This window comes from Podarcis gaigeae (genome assembly GCF_964106915.1).
Source record: "Podarcis gaigeae genome assembly, chromosome: 11".
Taxonomy (NCBI): domain Eukaryota; kingdom Metazoa; phylum Chordata; class Lepidosauria; order Squamata; family Lacertidae; genus Podarcis; species Podarcis gaigeae.
The window spans coordinates 34,355,108-34,382,375 of NC_139687.1; the positions used below are offsets into that span (position 1 = coordinate 34,355,108).

The 27,268-nt window shown below is 40.5% G+C and overlaps 2 protein-coding genes across 5 annotated transcripts; one reads left to right on the plus strand and one right to left on the minus strand.

The window, feature by feature from the left end:
• Positions 1 to 2,000: 2,000 nt before the first annotated feature.
• Positions 2,001 to 19,178, plus strand: GTF2H2 (general transcription factor IIH subunit 2). Of its 4 annotated transcripts, none has more exons than XM_083703310.1 (16): positions 2,001 to 2,131; positions 2,944 to 3,019; positions 3,116 to 3,193; positions 3,566 to 3,602; positions 5,848 to 5,934; positions 6,551 to 6,601; positions 8,451 to 8,505; positions 9,987 to 10,092; positions 11,728 to 11,818; positions 12,025 to 12,112; positions 12,855 to 12,962; positions 13,554 to 13,617; positions 14,444 to 14,547; positions 15,106 to 15,208; positions 16,890 to 16,929; positions 17,905 to 19,178. In XM_083703310.1, exons 2-16 carry the CDS (start codon positions 2,964 to 2,966, stop codon positions 18,022 to 18,024), a joined length of 1,188 nt encoding a protein of 395 aa, XP_083559436.1. In that variant the 5' UTR covers positions 2,001 to 2,131; positions 2,944 to 2,963; the 3' UTR covers positions 18,025 to 19,178. The 4 variants fall into 4 exon arrangements, with proteins under 4 accessions (XP_083559436.1, XP_083559437.1, XP_083559438.1 ...); XM_083703311.1 differs by having other exon boundaries at positions 2,071 to 2,263; XM_083703312.1 differs by lacking the exon at positions 2,001 to 2,131 and adding an exon at positions 2,138 to 2,298.
• A 1,733-nt stretch (positions 19,179 to 20,911) lies between these two features.
• LOC310827357 (survival of motor neuron protein-like) lies at positions 20,912 to 26,943 on the minus strand. The gene is made up of 9 exons (XM_083703341.1): positions 26,811 to 26,943; positions 25,679 to 25,750; positions 24,965 to 25,090; positions 24,174 to 24,371; positions 23,024 to 23,164; positions 22,730 to 22,801; positions 22,361 to 22,471; positions 21,891 to 21,952; positions 20,912 to 21,473 (listed from the first exon to the last, which is right to left on the minus strand). The coding sequence occupies exons 1-8, from the start codon at positions 26,862 to 26,864 to the stop codon at positions 21,896 to 21,898; spliced, it is 831 nt and encodes a 276-aa protein (XP_083559467.1). The 5' UTR covers positions 26,865 to 26,943; the 3' UTR covers positions 20,912 to 21,473; positions 21,891 to 21,895.
• Between the last annotated feature and the right edge of the window lie 325 nt (positions 26,944 to 27,268).

Genomic DNA, 27,268 nt, shown 5'->3' on the forward strand with positions numbered 1-27,268 from the left:
CTGTTATGAAATATCATGGCCTTTGGCTAGCACAATAAACTTATTGTTGATGATAGGCTTATACCATTTTTGAGCCATCTTGTTTTATTAATTTAAAACAGGACTTTTTTTTAACAATAAAAAGGCTAAAAGTGAGAACCCACCCTATCTCTTATTTGTTAAAGCAATGCTCTGTTACAGAGTCTGTTCACCTGTGATTAGTGACTCTCTTGTCCTTGGGAAATTGAAAGCTAACAACACCTTTTTTGGGAAAAGGTGATCCCAGTCTCTGACGGTGTGATGATTTTCAGGAAAGTCCAAGATGATTAGGAAAGGCACATTTGGGATTTCTGTTGATGGAAGCTGGAGATGCTAATATTTTGATTTGTAATTTGGTTGAATTGTGAATGGTTTTATATTTTAACTGATTTTTATTATTAGCTGCCTTGAATTTATTTGGAAAACTAGACGAGATATAAGTTTTTTAAAACAGACTATCAATAAATTGGAGTAGAGAAGTGAGCTGAGCAGATATATACTTGATTAAGTGTACTTAATTAATGTAAGGCTTAATTTGTACCAGTTTCTTTTTAGGAGGGAGGAACAGTTGACCCTCCAAATGTTGCTGGACCACAACTCCCATCAGCTCTAGCAAGCACTGCGAATGTCAATGGATGATGGGAGTTGTAGTTCAGCAACATCCAGCGGTCCAAAGGGCCCCCTCTTGACTTAAAGAGAAACTGGCTCAAAGGTTCCCCACACCTGCTTTAAGCAATGCATAGTTCTGAACCAGCTGGCCAGTGGAACATTGGAAGCTGCCTTATAATGAATCAGATCAATGGATCAGATCAATGGTCCATTAAGCTCAGCTTTGACTGGGAGCAGCTCCACAGGTTTTCAGGCAGCTCTACCTGGAGATGCTGAGTTGAACCTGTGATTTCTACATGCTCTGCTAAAGCAGACCCTCCAAGTATCCCTATTTTTCCGGGATGTCCTTGATTTAGAGAAGCCGTCCAGGTTTCTGATTTGATCCTGGAATGTTCCACTTTTCCTTAGGATGTTCCTATTTCATTGGAGAAATGTTGGAGAGTATGGTTATCTGACTCAGGAGCAGCCTGAAGGCAATCCTGTATAGGGAAGGTTTTTTTGTGTGTGATTTTTTAAAGTTTAATGTTTTATTATGTTTTTATACATATGTTGGAAGCTGCCCACAGTGGCTGTGGAAACCCAGTTCGATGGTCGGGTATAAATACAATAGTATAATTATCATTATGGAATGGGACCTTCCTATTTTCATCGGGGAAATGTTGGAGGGTATGCTGAAGCTAAGCCCTGGAATAAAGGGGGACAAAAGTCTGATCTCAGAACTTTCCCACCCTGAGATGCGCCCCAAAGTTACGAGCCTCTAAATTTTAGTCTCTAAAATACAGTACCTACTGGATGACGAGGAAGGCTATCCAGGTCACAAGGCATGGTCTGCAACACTGTAGACACTACAGGTAGGCTTAAACCGCAGCGTTAGCAAAAGAGAAGCATCTCTGCGTCTCTCTGGACTGGAGGAAGTAATAGCTGTCCATAGCAGCTGCACCAGTTTATTCCCACGCCCCTTCCAAGACAAAAGGGCAGCAAAGAGAGGAGTCTTATTTCACCTGAACCGCTCATTATTTTAAAGAGTTTCTAAACGTTTAAAAATAGTCCTGCCCATTTAGAGTCCGAGAGTCCCCACATTGGGGGCAGGGACGTGAAAGAAGAAACTGAGAAACTTCCTTATGACATAAGCTTTTGAACACCTAGAGTCCTTTTTCAGCCCCACAGGGCTTTGTTGTTTTTGCTGCGACGCAAAGGGTGGGTTTTAATTGCTGCCAGAAGCTGAGGCTGCGTCACCCATAGCAGCAGAAACATACTTTTTCCCCCTGCATCTATGTCAGTCACCCTGCTCTTTTCTTCTACTCTTTCTCTGCAACAAGCTCTTTGCACGGCGGAACTCTTCTTCTTAATATTTGCGCTGCCACCGGAATGTTTAAAGTGTGGAACCTTTAGCCAGAGAGATGGTTTTCCTAGAGAGGCTCCGAAGTGCATGCGACTAGGTTCTTGGGCGCGCGCTTCTTTTGGTTCCTCCTCTTCGGTTCTTTCTGTCTCCTGAAAGATAAAGGCAGGTGGCAAGAACAGCCTCCCCCCAGACCGCCCTGAGAGCTGTTAGCCTATTCCTGAGCTAGGAGACTTTGTGGGAACAAGACGCTTTTGTCCCAAGCCCAACCTTGTCCTTGTCCACTGGCTGAGGAGGGTAGTTCTACTTGTCTGGCTCTTGAGAGTTTAGAGGTGCTAAAGTTGTAATATCTGGCAGCTTTCTTAGTTTTCGGTGGTGGAAGTGTCATTTTATCCTAGCTATTTTCATGTTGTTGGTTTTGTTCTTTTCTTTTTAAAAAAGTCATTTGGGTAAGGGTTGAAACGTGCTTACTGTATGTTCTGTCCTCTTAAGTCAATTGCAGGAAAAGGCTCGTTAAAATCAGCAAAACTTCCTAAGCTGAAGGGGGGGGGGGGTTTGAAGCGAGCATGGAAAAAAATAAAAATCGAATTGATTTCCTTGTAGCCAGAAATTTGCCCAGGCTGGGACCCCAGCTCCGGATCAGCCAGAGTAGTGATGTGTGCTGATGCAGCAGAATCAGGATGTTATAAATCATTTCCCATCAAATACCTCTTCTTTTCCTAGTTTTTAGTACTGGATGGAGCTTTGTGGACTCTGTGAGTCTTGAAGACCACAAAAGCTGATGGGGTTTCATAAGGGCTTCTGCTGAGAATTACATCTGATTGCTCTGATTTATGTACTATTCAGGAACCTTGAACCTGACAAGATGTAGACATTTATACATATGTGTGTTATTTAATTATTTATTGTGGCATAAATTTTATTATAATATCTCAAAATACAGTTTTAAATTCCAGTATCATAATTTTCCTTATTAGTTTCTTAACTTGGAAGAGAAATGGATGATGAACCAGAGAGAACCAAACGGTGGGAAGGGGGTTATGAAAGAACTTGGTAAGCTTTTCTATTTCTCCCCCCTCCATTGTTTAAGAACTGTAGTCTTTTGTTATCTATATACAGTACATTATACTTTATTTTTGTTGCTTCTAGGGAAGTTCTTAAAGAAGATGAATCTGGATCATTGAAAGCCAGCATAGAGGATATTCTTTTTAAGGCCAAAAGAAAAAGGTAATCACTAAGCTGCACAATGTAGGGATGCACTATGAATGACACTTCAGAATAAATTGCATTTTGCTGCAGTCTTACAAGGAGAAGCGTGAAAAGTTTCCAGTTTAAATTCAAATCTAACTTCATTCTACTTAGGTTGTATGATGTTATAGTCAATCAGATTACAATGTGGCTCTGACATCCATCTTCACAGCATAATTAAAAACTTTTGTATCAAATATGCTCTTAGACTTCCAGTTTTTTTTAAAAAAAGTAAATATGAGTCATTGAATATAATCTGTTTTTCACAAGTGAGAATAGATTGTATATATTGATGCTATAATATATGAATGCTATAACAATTAGCAATTAATTTTTTTTTTTACTTTGCAGAATCTTTGAGCATCATGGGCAAGTTCGACTTGGGATGGTAAGTTCTCTTTTTCTACTTGGTTTTGCTTTTTCTACTTATATTGCTGTGAAGTTGTATATGAAATAGGTCTCGTTCATATGCTTAATAAGAGCATACTTGTTTTTCCTTAGATTGCAGTTTGCTTTGGGCAGGCAGCTGCACTATCATTCAGTAATAAGAACAAGAAGAGACCTGCTGGATCAAATCAAAGGTCCATCTTGTAAAGCATTCTGATGTCACAGTAGTTCATCCGATGTATATGGGAATCTCATATGAGGGATATGAGCACTCTTGCTTGTGTCCTAGCAACTGATCCTGGAGGTCGTATATAGCCATTGTGGCTAATAGCCATTGAGAGCCTTTGTCCTCCATGAAGCTGCCCACGTTGGTGGCCATCACTACATCTTGTGGTAACAAATTGCATAGTCTGAGGATGTGCTATGTGAAGAAGTACTTCCTTTAGTCCATTCTGAATCTCCCACCACTCAAGATTCATTGGATAACTCTGACTTCTAGTATTGTGAGAGAGGGAGAAAAACTTTCCCTACACCATACACACCTTCTTGTAAAATTGCAGTGACATTTAACTATAATCTATTTAGGCATAAAAAAATTCCTTCCAGCAGCACCTTAGAGACCAACTAAGTTTGTTATTGGTATGAGCTTTTGTGTGCATGCACACTTTTTCAGATACCTGAAGAAAACTTGGTTGGTTAGCCTTGCTTAAGTGCTTTCAATAAAGACTGTGGGGTTGTGACTGCAGCTTATCAGCTTTTAGAGTTGATTTTGGGATGTTATAGTAAAATGCTGGATTCTTCAGTTAGGATAAAGACGTGAGAAAAGTTCTACATGATCATTATTTTAGGCTGTGTGCAAATTTTACATTGAGACATTTATTTGTGATGTTATTGGACTACTAATAAATAAAAATAAAAATGTATTTTGATTACATAAAATTGATTGGATTTAAACTTCTTTTTTTTAAAAAAAATTGCCCCGCTCTTCCTCTTGACCAGACCCAGGACGGCTAGCAAGAATCTTAAAAGCATGGGTCATGAAGCAACAGTTTAAAATTATACCAGTTTAATGTACTTATAGAGGCACAGCAACAGATGAAAAGGTCTCTGGGTTGCATCCAATGATGTTGTGCTGTTAGCACAAGGACTTGAATGGGACTACCTCTTCTCTCCCCATACCCCACCCCCCAATCTGCTTCATAGGGTTGGGGGAATCCCAGAACCTATTTGTAGGGGTGAGGGAGGAGATTCTTGCACTGGACAACTTAGTTGGATATAACCCTCTGTATCTTTTATAATTATCATTAGTTCTCTGCTTTGGTGGTTGACCAATTTGGATGTTGGGTGTAATGTATCTGAACTGAATCATTTAAAAAACAAACAAACCAACAACCCATGGATGTCTAAGAGAATGTCAGGGCAGGATTAGTGGAAAATATGGGTTTCGGGGAATAAGTGAGAAGTATATAGTATGATATTGGGACGCGGGTGGCGCTGTGGGTAAAACCTCAGAGCCTAGGACTTGCCGATCATATGGTCGGCAGTTTGAATCCCCGCAGCGGGGTGTGCTCCCGTCGTTCGGTCCCAGCTCCTGCCCACCTAGCAGTTCGAAAGCACTCCTAAGTGCAAGTAGATAAATAGGTACCGCTTTATAGCGGGAAGGTAAACGGCATTTCGGTGTGCTGCGCTGGTGCCGGCTCGCCAGAGCAGCTTTGTCACGCTGGCCACGTGACCCGGAAGTGTCTGCGGACAGCGCTGGCCCCCGGCCTCTTAAGTGAGATGGGCGCACAACCCTAGAGTCGGTCACGACTGGCCTGTACGGGCAGGGGTACCTTTACCTTTACCTTTATATAGTATGATAAAGGTTGACAGGCTTCCTTGGCTCAATGCTGTGTGCTGCTTAAAAGCAAATAATACTGTCAGTAAACACAAAAACCCAGAACCAGCACAAAGAGAAAAACAAACAGCTTGAAGTGTAAATTTACCCTGACGTAAGTTCCATGGATTCAGTGGGGACTACTCAAAAGCAAGTATGCATAGATTTTCAGTTTTCAGGTATATTTCTGTAACTCTGAAAGAAGGGGCCAACAGCCCACAATTCCTTTGCAATGTTGTGCATTTAGAAGAATTTGTGAATCCTAGATTACTTTTGAAAAGGTATGTATCATATTGGCCTGATACTCTATTTTATGAATATTATAATAAAATATATTTTAATTTCCTAAAAATATCTTACCCATATGTAGATGCGTCACCTGTATGTAGTGGTTGATGGATCAAGAACAATGGAAGACCAAGATTTAAAACCTACCAGGCTAACTTGTACCCTAAAGGTATTTATTCCTGATAACTTGCATTTCTCTCAGATCACTGAAATCACTGAAAATAGATAAAATGTCAGATTGGGACAACACAGATTCAAGTTCTTGCTCAGCTCTGAAACCCACTGGATAACCATGGGCCAAGTCCCATTTCTAAGCTTAATGTGCCTTGCAGAGTGGTTTGGAGGATGAATTGGGTGTGGTTAGATACAACAAACATCACCTAGAATCTCTTGAAGGAAAGGTGGAGGGAAGGAAACAAATGTGATAAATTATCCTTCATTTGTTTCCCTTTCTTATCTGGTGATCTCAGGGTTTCCAGGAAGTGTCTTTCAGCCATCAAATGGGAATGTTTTCAAATTCCTCCTGAAAGTCAATAACTATCCTAAAAATAAGGTTTAGATGGACCTTAACATCACTCTTGAAATACCATTGGTAACCACAACTTTTTTTTTGTTAGTTGTCCTTATGCATACTTTTTAGACAACAAGAAGCTTTTATCTTTTTTGATGACTAGGTATAAAATGACTCATAAAGTTGTGCAATGTTCATAAAATGTTCATAAAGTTGTGCAATATAAAGTAACACTTGAAAACTAATGGCTCTAATGATATTTCTCTTTTTGTAGTTACTGGAATATTTTGTTGAAGAATATTTTGACCAAAATCCGATTAGTCAGGTATGTACACTGTGTTGGAGATGGTTGCTGCGGATTAGAAATAATCACCTCTTTGAATGATTAGCTAAAAGCAATCTTAAGTGTGACTGTTAGCATATTGGTGAGTTAAAAACATTCTAAAGACAAAATAAAAGCCATGATTTACCGTGTTTTTCGCTCTATAAGACGCACCAGACTACAAGACGCACCTAGTTTTTGGAGGAGGAAAACAAGAAAAAAAAAATTCTGAATCTCAGAAGCCAGAACAGCAAGAGGGATCGCTGCGCAGTGAAAGCAGCAATCCCTCTTTTTGTTCTGCCTTCTGGGATAGCTGCACAGCCTGCATTCGCTCCATAAGACGCATACACATTTCCCCTTACTATTTAGGAGGGAAAAAGTGAGTCTTATAGAGCAAAAAATACGGTATGTTAAAATTAAATAATGAAAATGTTGTACTGGGATAATTCAATTTTCTGTCAATAAAGCCCAAAGCATTTTGGCATTCTAAATGAGGGGGTTACTATCTTGATCCCTGCCTGTGCATTGGAGAATGTCTGAAGAAGGGAGCCTGCTCTATGAACACAGGCTGTCACCATGATTTGGAGTTCTATGTGATCATGCTTCCAAATCACAGGCCCGTCTTCCAATGCACAGCCAAAGGGGGCTGGACACCAGCAGGGGACTTGGCAGTCAGGCCAGTAGGTGGACTTTGCTCTCTAATCCATGTGATTAATACTAAGGTGATTTATAATGCCTGACTAGGGTTTGGTCCTGCAGCATATATAAATGAGCATGCATTTGATGATTTTGCACAAGTCAATTTGCTTCTGTTATCTATGGGCAAGAGCAAGAAATGACACAGTGCAATGAAGCCCCTGACCACCCCTCCTTTTGCCCTTCCCCTCCCTCCCTCCCTCGGCTTCTGATTTCATCAGGCATCACCTCCCATCAAGCCTGTCTTTGTATCCACCTAGGCTAGCTAGAAACTAATTAAAAAGGTAAAGGGACGCCTGACTATTAGGTCCAGTCGTGGCCAACTCTGGGGTTGCTGCGCTCATCTCGCTTTACTGGCCGAGGGAGCCGGCGTACAGCTTCCGGGCCATGTGGCCAGCATGACTAAGCCGCTTCTGGCGAACCAGAGCAGCACACGGAAACGCCGTTTACCTTCCCACTGGAGCAGTATCTATTTATCTACTTGCACTTTGACGTGCTTTCAAACTGCTAGGTTGGCAGGAGCAGGGACCGAGCAACAGGAGGTCACCCGTCGCAGGGATTCAAACCTCCCAGCTTCTGATCGGCAAGTCCTAGGCTCTGTGGTTTAACCCACAGTGCCACCCGTGTCCCAGAAACTAATTAGGAAGTGGCTAATAATAATAATATTAAAGCAGAGACTCTCGAGATTCTGAAATTTGCAGTGTCAAACTCTGTTTCTTCATCACGATTATGGAATAAAAGCTGCTGTAAATATAGTAGAATGAATTATAGAGATTACCAGAAACTGCATAAACATTTCCGCCCCCACAGATTTTGTATTTATAGCTCTTGGTCAAACTTATCCCCAGCTGTTGATGTCATGGGGTAAGCGGAAGTAGCAATGGCTTCCATAATTCAAAAGAAGGTGGAGATGAAACTATCCAGCTCTGCCATGTCGAATTCCCTGCAATGTTGCTCATTACATGTTTTGATGGGAAGCTGCAGGAGTGCTAGATGGCTCTTGTTCCTCTTTGCATCTCAAGTACCTCTTGTTACTATAAGCTCTGCAAATGATTCTTGGCTCTCTGCTGCCACCTCTGTACGTTGGAAAACATGGTTGGGTTAACGAGACTTCATTACTCTGTGACTCTATTAATAGCAGACATCTTTCTGGCAGGTTGGCATTATTGTGACTAAGGGCAAAAGAGCTGAAAAACTTACTGAGCTTTCAGGTATGAACAAATTATTTATTTCATACTAAGAAGAGATTCGTTATTATGGCCTTGCTATTTTTTAAAAAAGCAAAACAGATAATATCTTCTATATTTCTGCCTCATTCGGTCATTCTTGCTGTAATAATCATGATACAGACATCTGACTTTGACCCACTGTGAACTTTAAAAATACACTGGAAACTTAAGGATAGTTGCTGGAGGAAAGTAGCAAGTTTAAAGAGAATGTTCCCTATAATGTTTCTACCTTAAACTATGTACAAATGAAACTTTAGTTGAGGGCAACACTAAATTCATTCACTGTGTGATGGTTAAATAAAGTTTTCTCCAGGATGGTATTGACCTTAAGTGTTTGTACAGTGGTACCTCAGGTTAAGTACTTAATTCGTTCCGGAGGTCTGTACTTAACCTGAAACTGTTCTTAACCTGAAGCACCACTTTAGCTAATGGGGCCTCGTGCTACCACCAGAGCCTGATTTCTGTTCTTATCCTGAAGCAAAGTTCTTAACCTGAAGCACTATTTCTGGGTTAGTGGAGTCTGTAACCTGAAGCGTATGTAACCTGAGGCGTATGTAACCTGAGGTACCACTGTATATGGTGGGAATGGCAACAGGTTTGGTTTTGCAAATTTGATTCAGCAGCCAGATGTGCCCAGTGCTGATTAGCTACCATATGTCACATGTCCCCAAAGTAAGCTTTTAATTTCTAAAATTTTAAATAAAGCATTGAACCAGTGTTTTACTTGTGTATATGTACACACCCCCCCCAAAAGAAACCAGTGCAATGAAGATTAAGCATTCTTAGTCCCAGAATGCTGACAATCAGTTGGAAAAGAAAATGGGGTGGAGGAAATGAAATGGTTTTCTGGAGAAGGAGATGGTTGACTGGCTGGCTGACTGACTGGAGCTGTGAACAGGATCACTCTTATCACTCTAGACCAGACTTTATCAGCCTTGGGTCCCTCAGTTTTGTTGGACTACAAATCCCATCTTCCCTAGCTAGCAGGACTAGTGGTCAGGGATGATGAGAGTTGTAGTCCAACATCTGGGCTCCCAAGGTTGACAAAGCCTGCTCTAGACTGCAGCATTTTGTTGCAGGCCCCATTTCTTAGGCATAATGCACACTGGACAAAGATGAAGCAGGGCTTGAATGAGGGATACTAGTTGATTGGATGGATAGAGGACCCTCTTCTGGTAAAGGAGAAGGAGTGCATGGAAAATACTTGTTTTGAGCTTTCATGTGATAATGAAAGGTGGTCTTGGGGTGCCTGGAGACTTGAGGAGCATTGCTGGTATACCTGTAGTCTTGGTTCAGCTATAATTCCAGACCATGGGTTGATATTGCATGAATGTACGTCAGTTTACTTCCTTAGTATTTTCCTTCATTCCTGCTAATAAAAGCAGTGTTTTATGTCAGAATATTTGTTTTTTGTTTAATTCAGTTATTTTCTGGTGTTTGATAATGAGTGATTTTCCTCATAGGGAATCCAAGAAAACACACAGCTGCTTTGAAAAAAGCTGTAGATATGTCTTGCCTAGGAGAGCCATCTTTATATAATGCCTTAAATTTGGCTGCACAAACATTAAAGTAAGTATATGTAGTCTACTGCAGTGTGCTTTTTTTTGTTTAGCAACCATGGAGATCGATCTGACTATAATCATAAGGAGAGTGATTTATTAATCAAGTATCCCTTTCCAGCATTCATTAATCTGCTTCAGCAAAAACAGCCAAGTTTTGGGGCCCCTTAAAGATTAGTATATTTATTATGGTATAAACTTCCATTCAGTTCATCAGACATATGGAATGTTTTTACTCATGGTTTGGGGAGAGGCAGAGTGTTAACTAGGTTAGAAGGAAATAAAATGCAATAAAACAGTCTGACAATTATGTTAAAGTTTAAATGCATGTAAAATAATTACAGTGACCATTCCCAGAGCAGTGTTGATGATACCGTAAACATCGTAGCATTGGTTAGCTAATTAACACCTATATTGGGATAAGAACCTGTTCTGTATTCAGGCCACAGGTGATAGATTCAAATTTCTTGATAAGTAGTTTCATACTAGAATTTCCTGTTTGAAATTCTTTTATCCAATAATAGAATATTTTGTTCAAGGACTAGATTGTTCCTCTTTGTCAAGATTGGGGAATCTTTTTGCAAGAGTCTTGGGTAAACTTCCAGGGACTGCATATTGGGAACAAAACTGCAAACACCGCCCCCATTCACGTGTACCTATCCATTTAAATTATCTCCCCATTCACATACATCCATACAAACCCAATTCTCACACAGCCATTTAAACAATCACTTATGTTATCTCTCCACCTTTTCTCTCTACTCTCTTCCTCCCTTCACTGCCCCTCCTCAGTGTAGCACTTAGGCTTTGTTTTTTTTTTGGGGGGGGGGGTTCTGCATAGGGTGAGGGGAATGTTAGCTTCCTCCCCATGCAGTAAGTAGTCACAGGGAAAAGAATGATTTCATTTGTGCAAATGGGACCTCTTTCCTAAGACCGAGAGTTTATTACTAATTACATGGTGAATGGCACTGAAGAAGGCAGGCTCTGGTCCAGATTCAAAGAAGAAGAAGAAGAGTTTGGATTTGATATCCTGCCTTTCGCTCCCTTTAAGGAGTCTCAAAGCGGCTAACATTCTCCTTTCCCTTCCTCCCCCACAACAAACACTCTGTGAGGTAAGTGGGGCTGAGAGACTTCAAAGAAGTGTGACTGGCCCAAGGTCACCCAGCAGCTGCATGTGGAGGAGCGGAGACGCGAACCCGGTTCCCCAGATTACGAGACTACCGCTCTTAACCACTACACCACACTGGCTGGTGAAAGACCTAGCCAGAGATTGCCCACCCTGTATCTTGGACATTTTGCAATTTGAAGATGCTGCAGCAACTCAAAGCAAACTGCAGAATTATTCTGGAGATTAGTACGTGCTAAGTTACAGTGCTAAATGTTTAAAGCCCATATGTCCAAGACTGATTCCCCTCCCCTATTTCTTACTTTGCTTTCAACAGCCTTGGCTGAACCATCAAACTACTTAGTGAGCATAAAACGTGCAGCATTTTCTCTGCACCAATTGATAACAAGTCTCATTGCTGTCAGAGTGTAAAATAATCTCACATAATTTATGTAGAAGTGGATCTCTGTCTTGTGTTTGATTGTTTTGGCACTTGTTTTTGTTTGTCACAAACATAAAAGAGTGTTTTATTCTCTCTAGGCATATGCCAGGGCATACAAGCAGAGAAGTCTTAGTAATATTCAGCAGTCTGACAACATGCGATCCTTCCAATATTTATGATCTAATTAAGGTACACAAGTTTTTGATTTTGTTTTTTAGTTTTTTACTATTAAAACAATCCAGAATGAATGCTGGACTTTCTTGACATTTGGAATGATGCAGAGATACTTAACATGCTTGAAACAAATATTTGTCACAAAATCCTGAAAGCTTTGTGCATTTTATAGGTTTTTTTAGATCTCTCATTGCATGTGTTTTCTCTTTTTTATATTGAAGAGTTTAAAGGCAGTTAAGATCAGAGTGTCTATTATTGGCCTTTCTGCTGAAGTTCGAGTTTGCACTGTACTTGCCCGGGAAACTGGTGGTATGTATATATTTGAGTGTGTGTGAGTGTGTGTGTCTGAGTGAGAGAACCATGAACTAAATTGAAAAAGCCCTGAAGGCCTGCATTTTCAGTTGGCCTTCTAGCTGTGATGTTTATAATTTGGATGATGGTCTGGCTGTAGTTTTGAACTGCAGTTTTTAGCTTTAAAAAATATCTGTCAGTTTTTTTAAATCTTTCTTTGGTTTTGATTGTTAGCTGCTTTTGACTGGCATTTGCCCCAAAGAGCTGTCTGGAATAAATAAAATAAAAACTGCTCGTATCTAACATATTTTGATGACAAATCACTAAAAGCTGATGCTAACAGAGAATGAAAATTTCATAAATAGTTAATCTTTACATAGTCAGTCAGCGTTATCTAGGCTTATCTAAATGACTTGTCACTTCTAAACCTGTTTATCTCTTTGTGCTGTGATGGAATTAGTGCAAAATTATTCATTTGCTGTTAAACCATTGCAGCCTTTCCTCTGACATATTCTCAGTAAGCCTCGCAATTAGGTCCACAAGGTAGTAGATGACATGTATTTTTACTCGCCCATCTGCCCACATATACCTGTGTCAGGTTTGGCCTAAAAGGAGGAAAAGAGAACTAATTGGTTTTGCAGGGCTCTTTTCCTTGGTCACTTGTTGACAATTCTTACTCACCACTGGCAACCAGATGAGCAACTGTTGAGATGCCTGCTCTCAGTTAATTATTTTTTTATTTTGTTTCCTTGTGTGGCAGGAACCTATCATGTCATTTTAGATGAAAGCCATTATAGGGAACTTCTGATGCACCACGTCAGTCCACCACCAGCTAGTTCAAGTTCTGAAAGCTCGCTTATTCGAATGGGTAAGAAATTGTCCTTTAATATTTTGGTATACTGGTATTGAACACACAGCATTGTTTACTCTATATCCAGAGGCAAGCAATTAGGATAGTGCTAAAGACCACATATCATGAGCTGGTAGATTTCAGTGTTATATTGTGGTTGCAAGTAATTGGCATAATTTATCTACTGCCATACTAGGTAATATTTCATTTGATTTGCATTCTGCAGATACTTTAGGCCTGTTGTTCTCAAACTTTGGGCCACACTTTCAGAACAAAAATTTGCTTGCACCACACTGCATTTTTTATTGATAAGAAATGCATTGGGGGGAAAAAACTCCTAGCAGTGCTTGATTTATAACATAGAACACAACTACCTTATAATACAGTGCCACACTCTTTGAGAATCACTGCTTTAGACAATTATTGTTTATTAACTACAGGTTATTACCATTTTCAGTTATCTGTAACGTACATTTTGCCCTGTCTACCTAGTGATGGCAAAGTGGCTTATATTGGGATGTAAATCAATGCACACTAAGATTCTCCTCTTAAATGAGGACCACAATACATATAAAGTGACTTAAAACTATAACTGTTCTTTTCCGCTAGGCTTTCCTCAGCACACCATTGCATCTTTGACTGATCAGGACGCAAAGCCATCTTTTAGCATGGCGTAAGTAATGGGTTGCTTTGTTTAGACATGGCATGGACCGCGGTTTAAAAGTCTGAATGAGTACATTGAGCAGCCAGCATTCTATCTGAAATTGCTGCTTCAATAGCTCCAGTAGTGTGAGAGAAAACATCGTTTTAATAGCAGCTCATAGTCTCCTTCAGCATTCAGAAATAATTTGGTGGAAACATCCAAGGCTGGTTTGCCTGTGTAGCTGTTCTTCCCCATATGTCTAGATTTTGGTCTTCAGTTCTGTTTAACTAAAAGTAGGTTTTGCTCATTGTAAATTTTATTATTGCTAGAATTTCAGTTGAACCGACTTTCTGTATGAGAACTCTTAAGGACACAGTGTCTGTATGGATCTTCCCAGATGGATTTATTGCACAACAGATGCAGAGTTCTTTTGCCATAGAAGGAAATCTCAATGTCTTTTACCTTTTCTTCTGTAATCTTATAATGGACTCAAGTGACTTACTGGGAGTGGAGGGGAAAGGCAGCAGTGAGGATGGTGTGGTACCAGTGGATGATGTGGCACCAGTGGGAGCAGCGGATTGGCTCTTCCCATGCCTTAAACCATGCTGGCCTCTCCCCTCCCCCTCTCAGTAAACGGCACTGTTTCCAGTGATGAAGCACCACTGCTGGAAAATGCAACTCTTCTTCAAATGCTTGACAAAGCGTTGCAATTTCTTTAGCCATACTGGCTTCTCCAAGAACTTAAACCATAAACTTTGAGGCCTAATGCCATTTCTCACCGTTACAAACCTTTTCAATTTGTTCAAAATGTTTCTGTGCAACATTGTCAGGGCGGTGGAAATGTTATTCTTTACAGGCAGCTAGAAAACAGCAATGATCCAGGTCTTACCCTGGGAGGATATTTCTGCCCCCAATGTAGAGCCAAATACTGTGAGCTTCCTGTGGAGTGCAAAGTTTGTGGTGAGTAATTAAGTGTATTTATCTTTGTCTATTATAATAGGGTGTGGGTGTGTGGGTGGGTGTGCACACGCGTGCCAACCCCCAACTGGGAAAACAGAAAAGTTAGCCACCAGCCTTGACTCTTGCTGCATCCACTGTGATTTAGCCACACACTTCACAATTGTACATGCTATTCAGCTTCAGTGTGTGAGGCAATTATGACATTCCCGGTACTCAATTTCTTTTCTGGGGTGGAAGGTGGTGAGTTTCCCCAATATTTAATTTCTAAACGAAATGTTGCCACAGATCAGGCCTGTGTAAAAGTCATAGCCTTTCATCTAGAAACCCTTCACATTAGTCACAGTTAGTGGGTTGGTTGCGGTCTCTTGATCATGAATTAAGTGTCATTTGCATACTTTTCACATCCGTAAGGCTGTATATGTTAAACAAGTTTTATGAGAGGAGCAGAAGTTTGAAATACTAATAAGAGGGCTAATAAGTTAAAGCTACGTTTTAAAAAGGATAATTGAGAATTGTTTTTCAGGAACCCTTTATAAATATGCTGATAATTTTTTGTAGGTCTTACACTAGTATCTGCACCCCATCTGGCTCGATCTTACCATCACCTATTTCCTTTGGATGCCTTTCAGGAAATCCCACTGGAACAGTATATAGGAGAACGGTGTGTAAAAGATGTCTGGTAAAACCAGTCTGAATACCAGGGGTTAATGTTTCCAGCATGTGATGGGTTGATAGCTTTATCTCTGCCTACAGACCACAACACCATAGTGAACACATAGTAACAATGGTACATTTGCAGGGGGTTTCTTTCCCACCAAAGGGTGAAATATCTTTTCATAATTCCCATTTCTCCTGTTTCCAAGAATGGCTCTGGAGCTTGCGGCTACTGAAACAGTGAAAGGATTATCACCTTTTGGGGTTTGACTACCATTTCCTTTTAAATAGCCATTACTTCCTGTTGATCCCACCACTGTTCTAGTTCTTTTTAAAAGATGGCAGGGTAATGTTTTGCTTGAAATAAGAACAAATTGTGATACAACATCCCCCCCCCCCCAGTTTTGTGTCAATCAATTCATCATCAATCATTCATTTTGGAAACAGGTTTTTGTTTCAGATATAAGTGTTCATTATTATGAGCAAATTGGGGACTGTGATTGTATGGTGGTACATACACTTCTGTTCTTCTTTCTTGAGTGACCAGAGAGGCAATATTCTCATACAGTAATTTGCATTACTAATTGGAATATTTTCAAATAAAGAACTTCAGCTCTTTATAGTTACAGCTTCTGTCATTTCACAGGGTCCAATATTTTATGCCACAATATCATCAATATAATCATGCAGTTTTTGTGTTGACACAAGTGAAAGTAGGAACATGTGAGGGATCTTTTTTGCTAGACATGGGTTATCCCTGTTTTGGCTGGACTATTGGACATTTCTCTGTGCATCGTTAAGTCCCCATTAAAGGTAACACTTATACAGGCAGGGGTTACGTTCTGGGCATAACGCATAAAGCCAAAATTGCATATGGTCAAAACACATTGGGTTCAATGACAGATGGCATTGCCAAAGTCTTTTATCCCCACCTGCCCCCTTTCCACCCACTTTCAGAAAATGATATTTTGGGGGGGGGGCCAAGCATATAAAGCTGATTGCATGCAAGTTAAATGTGCATAAGTTACAAGGTACCCGTAATAGCTGCAACACATTTCTGGCATTCAGTTAACTAGTTCTGATCCTGTATTCTGTTATTAAAGTAATAGTTGCTTTATAAACACACCATAGCAGCACTGTTACTGTTTATTTAGGCCTTATGCATGGACATAACGCTTTACAAAACAGAGAACAGGTCCCTACCTCAGAGGGTTTACACTCTGTAAGGCAACAAAGGGAGTGGAGTGGAGTGGAGGCAGGAATAAATAGAGAAAGAATATGCATTATTTCTGTTATATATACTTAAGGCAAGGGTGCGGAACTTCTGGCCCTTGGGTGAATGTTGTCTCACCAGGTCATTTGCCCCAAACCATGTCTATGTGTCCATCAGCTGACAACATGGGGTGTTTTGGGTGCTAATTCTCCACTGTGTTTCCTGGGGGGGAATGTGCTGATGAAGCAGACCCCTCTCCCTACTGTTGTGGATCAACTTGGACAGATGGGTGGGATTGTCCACCTACCATTGACAGGTGGATGGTCCCTGCCCACTTGTCAAAGTTGGTGGTTGGGGTTAAGATGCCCAAAATGTTCTCCACCCATAACTTAAGGCATATGAAGTAGAGGTTTAACATGAAGTATGTATTAATTAGTCTCTCTAAAATCTCTTCGTAAATATTCTTTTTAAACAGCTATTGCCAAGGATGCCAAGGAGAGATTACAGATCAGCATGTAAGTCTTCAGCGTTCAACCTATAGATTACATTATATTTGCTTGCTCTCCATGCAAGTAATGTTTTTGTCCATATCCTTCTCTTCCCACTAAAAAAAAATTGTTATTAAATGTTTAATACTTAATACAGTGTAAACAAAGGTTGTAACTTTTACATCAGAGAGAGCAGAAATATTTAGTAATCTTTAGGATTGTCTCTTTGCAGGCTATAAAAATGTGTCTGGGCTAGTTGATACATCAAGGCTCTTTCCTGATATATAAATGAAGTTTTGTTAATATAGTAACATTCAAATTAAAAGCAAAGTGGTGCATTGGTTAAAATGTCAATGATTGATTAACCAAAATATTTATGGAGTGGTAGCGATGTAAGTCTGTGCTATACCAACCTTCCCACCATGTGGTCCTTTTCATGAACGCCAGGTCAGTTCTCAATAAAACAACCCTCATCTGTCACCTAATCATAGCTGAGGTGTCTGACCTGGTATATATTTCCAAGGCCTGTATGAGCAAGCTGGGCAGGCCAGACCTGACCCAACTTTGTCCAGTCGATGCCACACCAACATAGATTGGTGAAAGGGTTCCTTTGTGCATCACACACCTGTCTGCGCAACTGTGGCTCTCTCCAGCAAACCAATCCACCTGAAAACTGGGCTTGAGGGTTTGTTCCTGGTGTCTGGGCAGGGATAAAGCAGGGATTTTGTTGGTGAAGCACTTATTCCTGCTACCCAGCATCAGCTGGCAAAGGGGATGGGCTTCATTATTTTAGTGTGTTTTACTTCGTGCCTGAAAGTTCTGAGTGGCTAACCAAACAAAAACGTAAACAGAAGGGCAACTTAAAATAAAATAATATGCATTATGATCATAGCAGATAAATCCATGTTAGGTGTTCAGTACACGAGATAATAGTTGCAAAAAAGAATTCTAGTATCTGCTGTAATGTAACCTTTTAAATTTCAAATCTTTTCTTTTTTGTAGGTCTATATATGTAAAGTCTGCCAGTGTGTGTTTTGTGTAGAATGTGATCTTTTTGCTCATGATACTCTGCACTGCTGTCCGGGCTGCATTCACAAGCATCCTAACCCTCCCTGTGTGTGATGCTACCTAATGGTCAACAATGCTGGGTGCTTTTCTGTGAGTAAAAAATTCAACTTGACTGTTCAGTGAAGGTCTTCAGCAAAATAGCTTAAGATGAGGAAGAGCACCTTGCTGAATGCTTATGTAAATATTACTATTTTCACACCCAGTTTGAATATACATGTGTGTACAGCTATTTGTATGTGGAACTAGTTACTGAAACTTTTTCTTCTTCTGAAATAATCTGAATAGTGTGCAAGTTTGTACCTCTGAAATTTGAAATGGATATGCGTCCTAAATTAATGGCTCTTGCTTTCATTTTAAATAATAATCAGCACAATAGGCTACAAGCCACAAAGCACAGTCATGGAGAAGCAAGTTTAATGTAAGTCATTAGGATTTAAAATCTAGGATGCAAAATCCCTGGTGCGATGATCACTCTAGACCATCTCATGATAAGAGCTGCTTCTCTGTGTTGGCAAAGGTTGAGAATGATGTCAGGCAATATCTGTTTCAATAAACAGTGTTAGCGTGCTGCGTTTTTTGTTTTTACTATAATGATTACAGATGGAAGAGTCTTTATATGTTCAATTGCACTTCAGCTTCTGGGGGCAAGAGATAGAACTGTACCACACAAAGTTAAAAAAAGAAAGAAAAAGGTAAAGTTAAGTCCAGTCAAAGGCGACTATGAGGTGCAGTCTTCAGTAGAAGAAATCTATAAAGCACCTTCTAATGAAAAGTTGGTAGAGGGAAGTGCTATGATCCAAATCAGTAGGACTATGAAATGAATTTTTTAAAACTTCTCTTAGACGCATCCTTTAAGAAGAAATAAGGCACATGACCATGGACCAAAGGAATGGCCAAGAGACCATAGTTGCCTTGCTGCCATGGGATTTTGAAAGAGAGAACTTAACTTTCACCTATGTCAGATCCCTGACTTTTGTGTTCCACTTGCTCCATTAGGTGTATACTTCCTTCTTTCTTTTCAGTATGGTTCTGGCAAACTGCTGCTCTCACTCTCTAAGCTCTGGGTAGTTAGGGACTCTTTTACTCTTCAAAACTAAGGTGGGTGATCATATTAAATCGTATTTGCAGCCTGCATAGTTGTAACATCATTTTCTAAAGCACTTGTACTGCTCATCTTTCATTTCTGAATAATAAACCAATCATTTTTACTTTAGGTTGTGGCAGGCCCTTTATTAGGCATACATGTATACATGCTTATTTAATAAACTCATGTTCTGACTCCACACAAGTTTCCATTCCTCTCAGGGTATATGTTGGGCTCACATATGCAGTGGACATGCCTGTGGCTTCAGCCATACCCCTTGTAACAACCTGCAACTCCAGTGGCAGAGCTGGATCTCAGAGGCCACACCAGACTGAACCTGCTCCTACAGGGAAAGTGCAACCCCATTTAGAGCAGGCAGCTTTGTGACTTTCTCCCACAGAGCCCAAATCTTGCCAGGTTTCAGACTCAGCTTATTAGTTCACATGCAGCCCACCACTACATCTAGACACCAGTCCAGGACCTTCTCAAGCATTCCCAATTCTGAGGTTACATAGAAACCGAGCTGGTTATCATCAGTGTACTGGTGACACCTCACTCCAAATCTCATTACCCCTCCCAGCTGCTTCACATAGGTGTTAAATAGCTCTGGGGACAGTATGGCATCTTGCAATAACAGTCAGAAGGCTGAGAAACACTCATTCAATGCTCTCTTCTTGAACCATCTCAAGATAAGACTAGAACCATGGCAGAATGGTGCCCCTGTTACCCATCTCCTGTAGATGGTCCAGGATTCCATTGTCAATGGCATCAAAAGCTGCAGGAACAGCAAGATTGATCTCCCCCTTCTCCCAATCAAAGTCAGGATAACTAAGGCTGAACCATAATTGGAATTGGTGTAGATAATCAGTTTACCTAAAGAATGCCTGCAGCTGCACTGCCATGACCCCGAGTACCTTGCCCAAAAAGAAGGTATTTGTGATTGGGTGGTAGTTATTAAATGCCATTGGGTCCAGGATATTTCCCTAGGAGTAGCTGCACTACTGTATCCTTCAAAGAGGAAGGCCACACCTCCTAGTACAAGGACACATTCACCAGCTAAATGTTATTAATGAATTGATTAATGTTTAATTGTCAAAAATAAGCTTCAAAGTGGTTTACAAAGTACACAAATTCTGAAATATGAACATTCGTAATTCAAAATAAACAATAAAAATCTCCCTTTAAAATAACACGGAAACTAAAACAGGAGGCTCACAGAAGTTGCCTTATGCTGAGTCAGTCCATTACTCCATCTAGGACAGTATTGTCTGCTCTAACTGGCAGCACCTCTCCAGGGTTGCAAACAAGGGTCTCTCTCAGTTTTACTTGTAGAGGCGGATTTAGGGCAGCACAACCAGTTCCTCCACAATGGGCCCAAGTCTAGGGCGAACTGCATGATGCAGTGAATTGAGCACAATGGAAAGTGAGAGGTGGGGGAAGCAAATTTTGGCTTTGCACAGGGTGCCACTGAAATTTGAAAGACCCAAGACCCAAGGGAGAAGAGAGAGGGAAGTTGCTGCCATATGTAACCTAGACTTTCAGAAGCTAGGGTTAAGGAGATGAAGGGTAGTTGTATTTCCGAAATAGTATAATCTCATATGGTATTTTATTTAGGAATACTATTACATTCTGGTTTTGAAATTAGTGCTATGTTTTCCTGCTAACAAAGTGTTTAACCTAGATGGGTGTGTGCTGAACAACCTAAAGACATCATTGCATAAAAATTCAAGTTCAATTCCCTCAGAGATGTAATCTTCATCCACAACAAAATGTAAAAAGATGTTTGGTAATTTACAAATTACCTAGAAGCTTTCTAAATATAAACACCCACCCACTGACATATTATACAAACGCAAGTTGGAAAAAAATAATTTTATTGATCACTAATACAAACCAGTTGAATGGTGTAACTGATAAGTAATCTCTCTCTCAACTTACCTAGGAATTGTTCTAGTCCTGGGATTTGGACTGCTGCATAATTAACCACGTGACTACACAGTTTCTGTTATCACCACTGCCACCCACAGCTAGAAAGGGACATACATCAGTTTCGGCAAAATAAAACTGACCTCGTTTAAGGTTTAAATGTGTAGTCAGCTTGGCATCACTGAAGAGTTAGAAATGAAGATATTCTACAAATTGAAAGATTGCTTTACAAATCAAAGCAAGTCCAAATAATCAGATTCACTTGAAGAACAGTTCACTTAGTCCAGAATAGGTACCCAATGATTAACAAGAAACGGGCACCTTGCAAAAAACGCAGGGCTATCCATTCAGAAATTTTGCTAATGTTGATGAAAACATTGCTGGCAGATTCCTCTCTGAGTTATCCAGTCAGTAATCCTGCTACCATTGAAAGCTTCTTTGCTGACCAATACAGAGTTGGGATATCCTCCTTCTTGGGATTTTTTTTTTAAACCTAGTTTTAAAAAGACCATGTGGGATAGTAAATTCATTTTAGAAGAAATTATGCCAATGCTAAGGTCATGTTCTATCAAAGCTGATCTTTATATCAGAAATAGAGGAAACTTAAAAATCTGATGTTGATAGCCATCCATCCCTCATACACATGCACTCTTATGGAGAATATGCTCATACAAGCGACATTCTATTATTTGACCCCCCCCCCCATTGCAGCAACCCTGGACTCATTTAGCTACAGGAGCCTATTTTCTGTGGGCTCCCAAAGAAACACCATAAGGTGTGCTTTCCCATCTCCAGAAAAAGCAAAAAAAATATGTCACCAGCCCAAAACTGATCTTGTGCCTTCAAAATGAAACTAAGTTCAGCTTGCCCTCCATTGCAAGTTAAAGTTAAAACAAAATGCAGTACTTACAACAGCTACTTAGAGTGGGCATGTCTCCCCAAGGCAGCTTCCATGCGGCTCTGCTTTAAACCCTGTGCAATACAAGAGAGAGAATGGGTTGTTACAGAGGACCTGTTCATATTTCCGCTCTCTAAATTACTGGGGGTGGAAATCATATTACACTCAACCTGATTATCTAAATGTTCTTAATAGCAGTGGTAAAAGCAGTTCAGTAGGTCTTTGGTTAAGAGACGGCGCACCAACTGACACTCCCTATAATCAGAAGATAATACACAGCAGAATTGTCTCCCGATTAAATGTGTGCAAGTCTGTCAGCCACAGTGTTCCATGAGCTACAGAAATATTTATTTTATGTAATCTGTCAGGTGCTGACCAGCCACAAATCGAAAGATTAACCTATTTAAGCAGTGTTAGCACCTTAATTGGTGACTTAGGCAAGTTGCTTGCATTTTAGTACAGAAAAGATGTATGTTTCTTACCAGATAGTAACCAGTGTGATAGCCACTCATATACCAGGCTATTAACATACTTCCCAATGCTTCGTCGTCGTCAGGAGAATCTGGACTGAAAGGTGGTGGAGGTGGTATCAACTAAAAAGATAAATGAAAGACTTCTGAACTGGAATAACTACCTTCTCAAGACATTGGACAAGAAACAATTGTTCACTACAAACATTTAGGACAATTCTTAATGCAAATTTAATTGAATTAGGGAAATAATAATTGTAGGGGAACATTCCATTATTTAAATCCCCAGCTCAGGTGGTACCATTCAGCGTCTGGGTTATGAACTTTCCCTTTTGTGACAAGAGTATCCCTTTACTGTCACACATTTTACCCATCACTCACCGGTGGTCCTGATGGAAATGGTGGAGGCCAGCCTGATAAAAAAGGTGGAGGTCCACTGAATTTCATTCCAGTCTACATGAGAGAATATTTAAAATACAATAAAAGGTCTTCATTATACCAATGCTTGCAAAATTAAGCATGCAAGATACAGCAACCCCCAAATCTCACAAAAACGTCCATGACTAGCATGACACCTGTTATTCTGCTTGTAAAGGTAAAGATACTACTCTTCTAAGTAGCTGGAACACTACCATATAGTAATTGGATGTCTTTCAGATTTGCTTCTATGCTTACCCTTCCAAGGCCCGGTACTGGTGGTGGTGGTGGAGGAAAGTGAGAATTCCACTGTGCTGATTTAGTACGATTGTATTTGTTTCCAGGTGACCGGAATGAGATGTCACTTTCATCTGTTGAATACTGAGTCTCGTTTTCATTCTAAAAAAATAACAGTAATTAGGAATTTGCAACCAGTATTTGCAAGCCATACGTAGCTATAACTAATGAAACTCAAAAAAAGCAACATGATTTTCTTCTGTTTTGAATTCGTGGCATTCCAAAAGACACCCTCTTAAATGCAAACTATTAAAAGGTTTTATGAACCTGCCCTTCTGGAACTCTACTTTCATCCTTCCCCTATTTCTACTTTGACATAGTTTTGACATACTCTCATCCATGCCTGCCTTTTTAACTATTATTGCTTATGTCCTACTCCTCTGCCTTGATTTTAAAAAAATAAATAAATACTGGATGTTACTTAGAAGCATTTTAACATGCTTCAAATATGCACAATTAAATCCACTCCCTGGCTGCAACAGAAGTAGCCTGCCACAAGCAGCACAAAAAGGTGAAAACACAGCAAAATGCTTTCGATCTTTTGCAAAGGGAGCCAGTAGAATTTTTGTTTTACCTCACTATTTGAGCTGCTTGCCATGTGGTCTTATGGATATACAGCAGTTGCTCGAGTAAATGGGATCAAAGCTACTACTAGACCAATATACAACTGGGCTCAAGAACCATGGAGATAGCACTGGAATGTGTGTGGGTGGAAATGCTGCCTTTTATTCTGAAATTGCAGGCATGTTTCATCTCCAACCTTTGTGTTGTGTGTTTACTACAAACATCCTTCTGTGTGCTCTTTAGAGAAGCTCTATAAAAAGCAGGCAGCAGAATTTTAATCTCCCAATCAGAAATTGCTATGCAAACAGGCAGAAAGCCTTGCTATGAGGGCTTCATGTGGCTTGGCTGTGCCCCCCCCCCCGGGAATAAATAATGTGCAGGAGGCCCAGGACTAAATTTAGCTCGCACAGAAAATGGTAAAATCCTCTATTTCATGTGCTTTAGCTTTAATCCTCACACACTGTACTTCCCTGAGCAGTGAAAGACATGTAGCAATGATAAACTGTTCCCATTTCAAGTGAAATGTAAATTTTCTACTTGGCCTCACCTCAGCAGCACTTTTCTCATTTGTTCCCTCAGCATCCGTTGGTGGTAGCAGATCTGACAGATTTTGCTCTTCCTTATTTCCGTATCCAGTATAGACAACTACACAAGTCCCTTTCTTCCAGTTAATTGAGGTAATAGTTGCTTGGTACACGTTGCCATCTTCAGACCAAACTGCACTGCACGCATCATTAACTCTCCACTGCATTGAAAGGCAAAAATGTTAAGTTGGTGGTGTTATGAATTTATTCCTCACTCTACTATACAAGTATGCTTTCCCTCTCCTGCATACATGTATGTCATATTTGTGACATACCTGTTCAACACACCTATCTAAAAATTAACATATTGTAAACTGCACTCTCCTTCTATATTTGTTAGCCACATTAGCTTTAAAAACTCAACTTTGAGTATCATGCTATGTTTTACTTTGTATTAATCAGTTTTAAAACTTCATCCTTTATCACCTCTGTTTGAAATAGTTCTGCAGATGCACTACCTAAAAATACTTTCCAACAGCATAATACATTATTATTGCCTATATAAAAAGTATTTCCCCATTTTAAGGACTGGAATACCTGAACTGAACTAAAGGCACAATACAGACCATTGGGAAAACCAAGTTATTTCCCTGTAAAAAATCAAGTGCAACAAGATAAAGATGGCTAAAGCTTTAGGTTTTTGTATATGGGAGCATATATTTATGTTTGAAGAAACAGGATCTTAATGCCACGATTTTAAAAACAACATTCTTAGTACTATCTCCTGTCACGGTTCCCCTCCCTGCAAAATCACCTGTTTCTGTGGTCCAGCATTACTTTTCTTCCTACTCTTGTTCTTTTTATTATTTTTTCTTTTTGTCCCAGCGCTTTGTTCTGTTTTATCCAAAGGCTCTGAACAGTCACCATTCTTCAAAGCATTCTGATGGAAAGAATATACAAAATAATTATTTTGCAGGTTTCCAACTCCATTAACTCCTTAAACTGTGTTACAGCTATTGGTATTTAATTTTTTTTTACTAGTATTAATACAATAATTATTACTTGAAATTTTCATATATTTCATCTAGATCATTTGATATAATGATGCACTGCACCAAATTTGATTAATCAAAACATATCAAGCATAAAAACTTAACTTCTAAGCCAATGTTAAAAATAAAAAAATAGTATATGTACAGAATGTCCTTCTTAGAGCAGCCAGCTTTTTCCTGGCAGGCTCCTTTAGCTTTAAAAATGTATGTGACAAACTGAACAGGTGACCTTTTCCCTGTCACTGCATTTCTGCACTAAGAACTGTTCCATGGACTATCTGCTTTCAGCCCAGCTGTTAAAAACCACAAGGATATTGAGAGAAGAAAAATGCAACAATCTTCTTCTGTCCCTTTCTTCCAATCCACCTATCTTTGGGGTGACAGTGAAGGATCAGAATGGGTGACCACCATACAAGCTCGAGTCTTTGCAGTTCACATGTTGCATAGCAGGTGGGTCAGGCTAGAATATGTTTTACCTTGAAGGACGCAACGGCTTTATCATATGCTTTTATGAGCGCTGTATCATCCCATATATCAGAATCATCACTCTGTAGAGACAAAACAGAATTGTAGGTTTCCTTTTTATTTTAAACTTTTTAAAAAACCCAAAAGATATTTTGAGAGTTACAGCCAAATCTAAAGGTGCGGCTTCTTCAATATATTAAGATTATCTCATGCTATATACTATATTACTGCTGGCATCTAAAAAGTTAGTTCAGGCATGGCAGCTGCCACATGGTTCCTTTCCTTTCCTTAAACCATCTTTGAATGACTGACTGCCATGCCACATCCTAAGAGGCTTTCCCCTGGTTACAATAACTGGTTGCCATGTGCAAATGCAAGCATCCCCTTGTGCATGTAGAACTTAGTTGTGAAACTAGTTGCATTCCAAGACAGCTTTACAGTATTTTGTGCATAGCTCATGCTTTTTTTGAAGTTGCTAGGGCAAGCCTTTGGAGCAGAAATTCAAGGCCCCACTCAGCAGAATGAACAGAAGCCCCTGCCCCAAGCAACAGGGCTGGTATGCGGCATTTGCAGTTGGTGTACATGTCTAACTCAGAAGTAACCTAACAGGACCAGGTAAGTGGACTGAAGCCTAGTCCACAGTGCCATCTAAAGAAGAGATGCCCAATGCGACCACTAAATCCACTCACCTTACTATACCACTGCTTGCTTCCGTTTTGGAAGCGGGTCGACCTTCTTGCCCACCCCACTTAAGCAGTTACTTTCTAATGTGACATTAATACGGGGAACATGCAGGAGAAATGATTTTGAGGAGCTATGGAAGGTGTGTGTAGAATTTGTACTGTTAAAACGGAAAGGGGTCAAACCCTCGCAAGAGGGTTTGGGAGGTTACAATGGAATGGTCTCGGTGACGGGGTGTACAATTTTATTCTTATTTACTTATATTACTTCGTCAAAGTAAAAAATAAAAAAGCAGCTCCTTTCCCCTCAGAATCCGCTCCGCTGAACTGCGAAGCTCAGAGTCCCTCCTGAGCAGCGCCCCACGCGGGAGGAGCGGCCTCGCCCGCTCAGCCGACAGCGGCCCCCACGGAGGGAAAGCGAAACCCTGTGAAGGGCCACGGAAAGCCCGGCCTACCCCAGTACCTGCCCGGCCCCGCGTCTGAACAGCACCGCCTCGTCGCCGCCGCAAGAGGCCATGAGGGCTCCGGGATGAAGGCACTCTTCCACAGGGCCTCCTGCTTATACGTCATCAGTCAGCGACCGGAGGGGAGGAGCTCCACCGACAGAGGCCTCTCGCGAGCGCCGCCACCTCAGGGGAGATTGCCTTACTGCCCCCTGCAGGCCAGGAGGCCGCAAGCTCTTCCCTCCTCCTTCCTGCGACAAAAGCGGGGCGGGGCAAGGGGTGGGAATTCCACAGGTAGCAGCCGCACTTTTGTTGCGCAACGAGAGTTCTGGTGCAGGATTCCGTTTCCAACACTGGGCAGAGAGCCCGAGGGATTAAAAAGCAACCCTCGCATCCCAGCTGCCCAGCCCTTCTTTCGATCCACGTAGATGGGGAAGATGTGGGAGACCAAACCCTACCAAGTCTAGTTAGTGGTTGA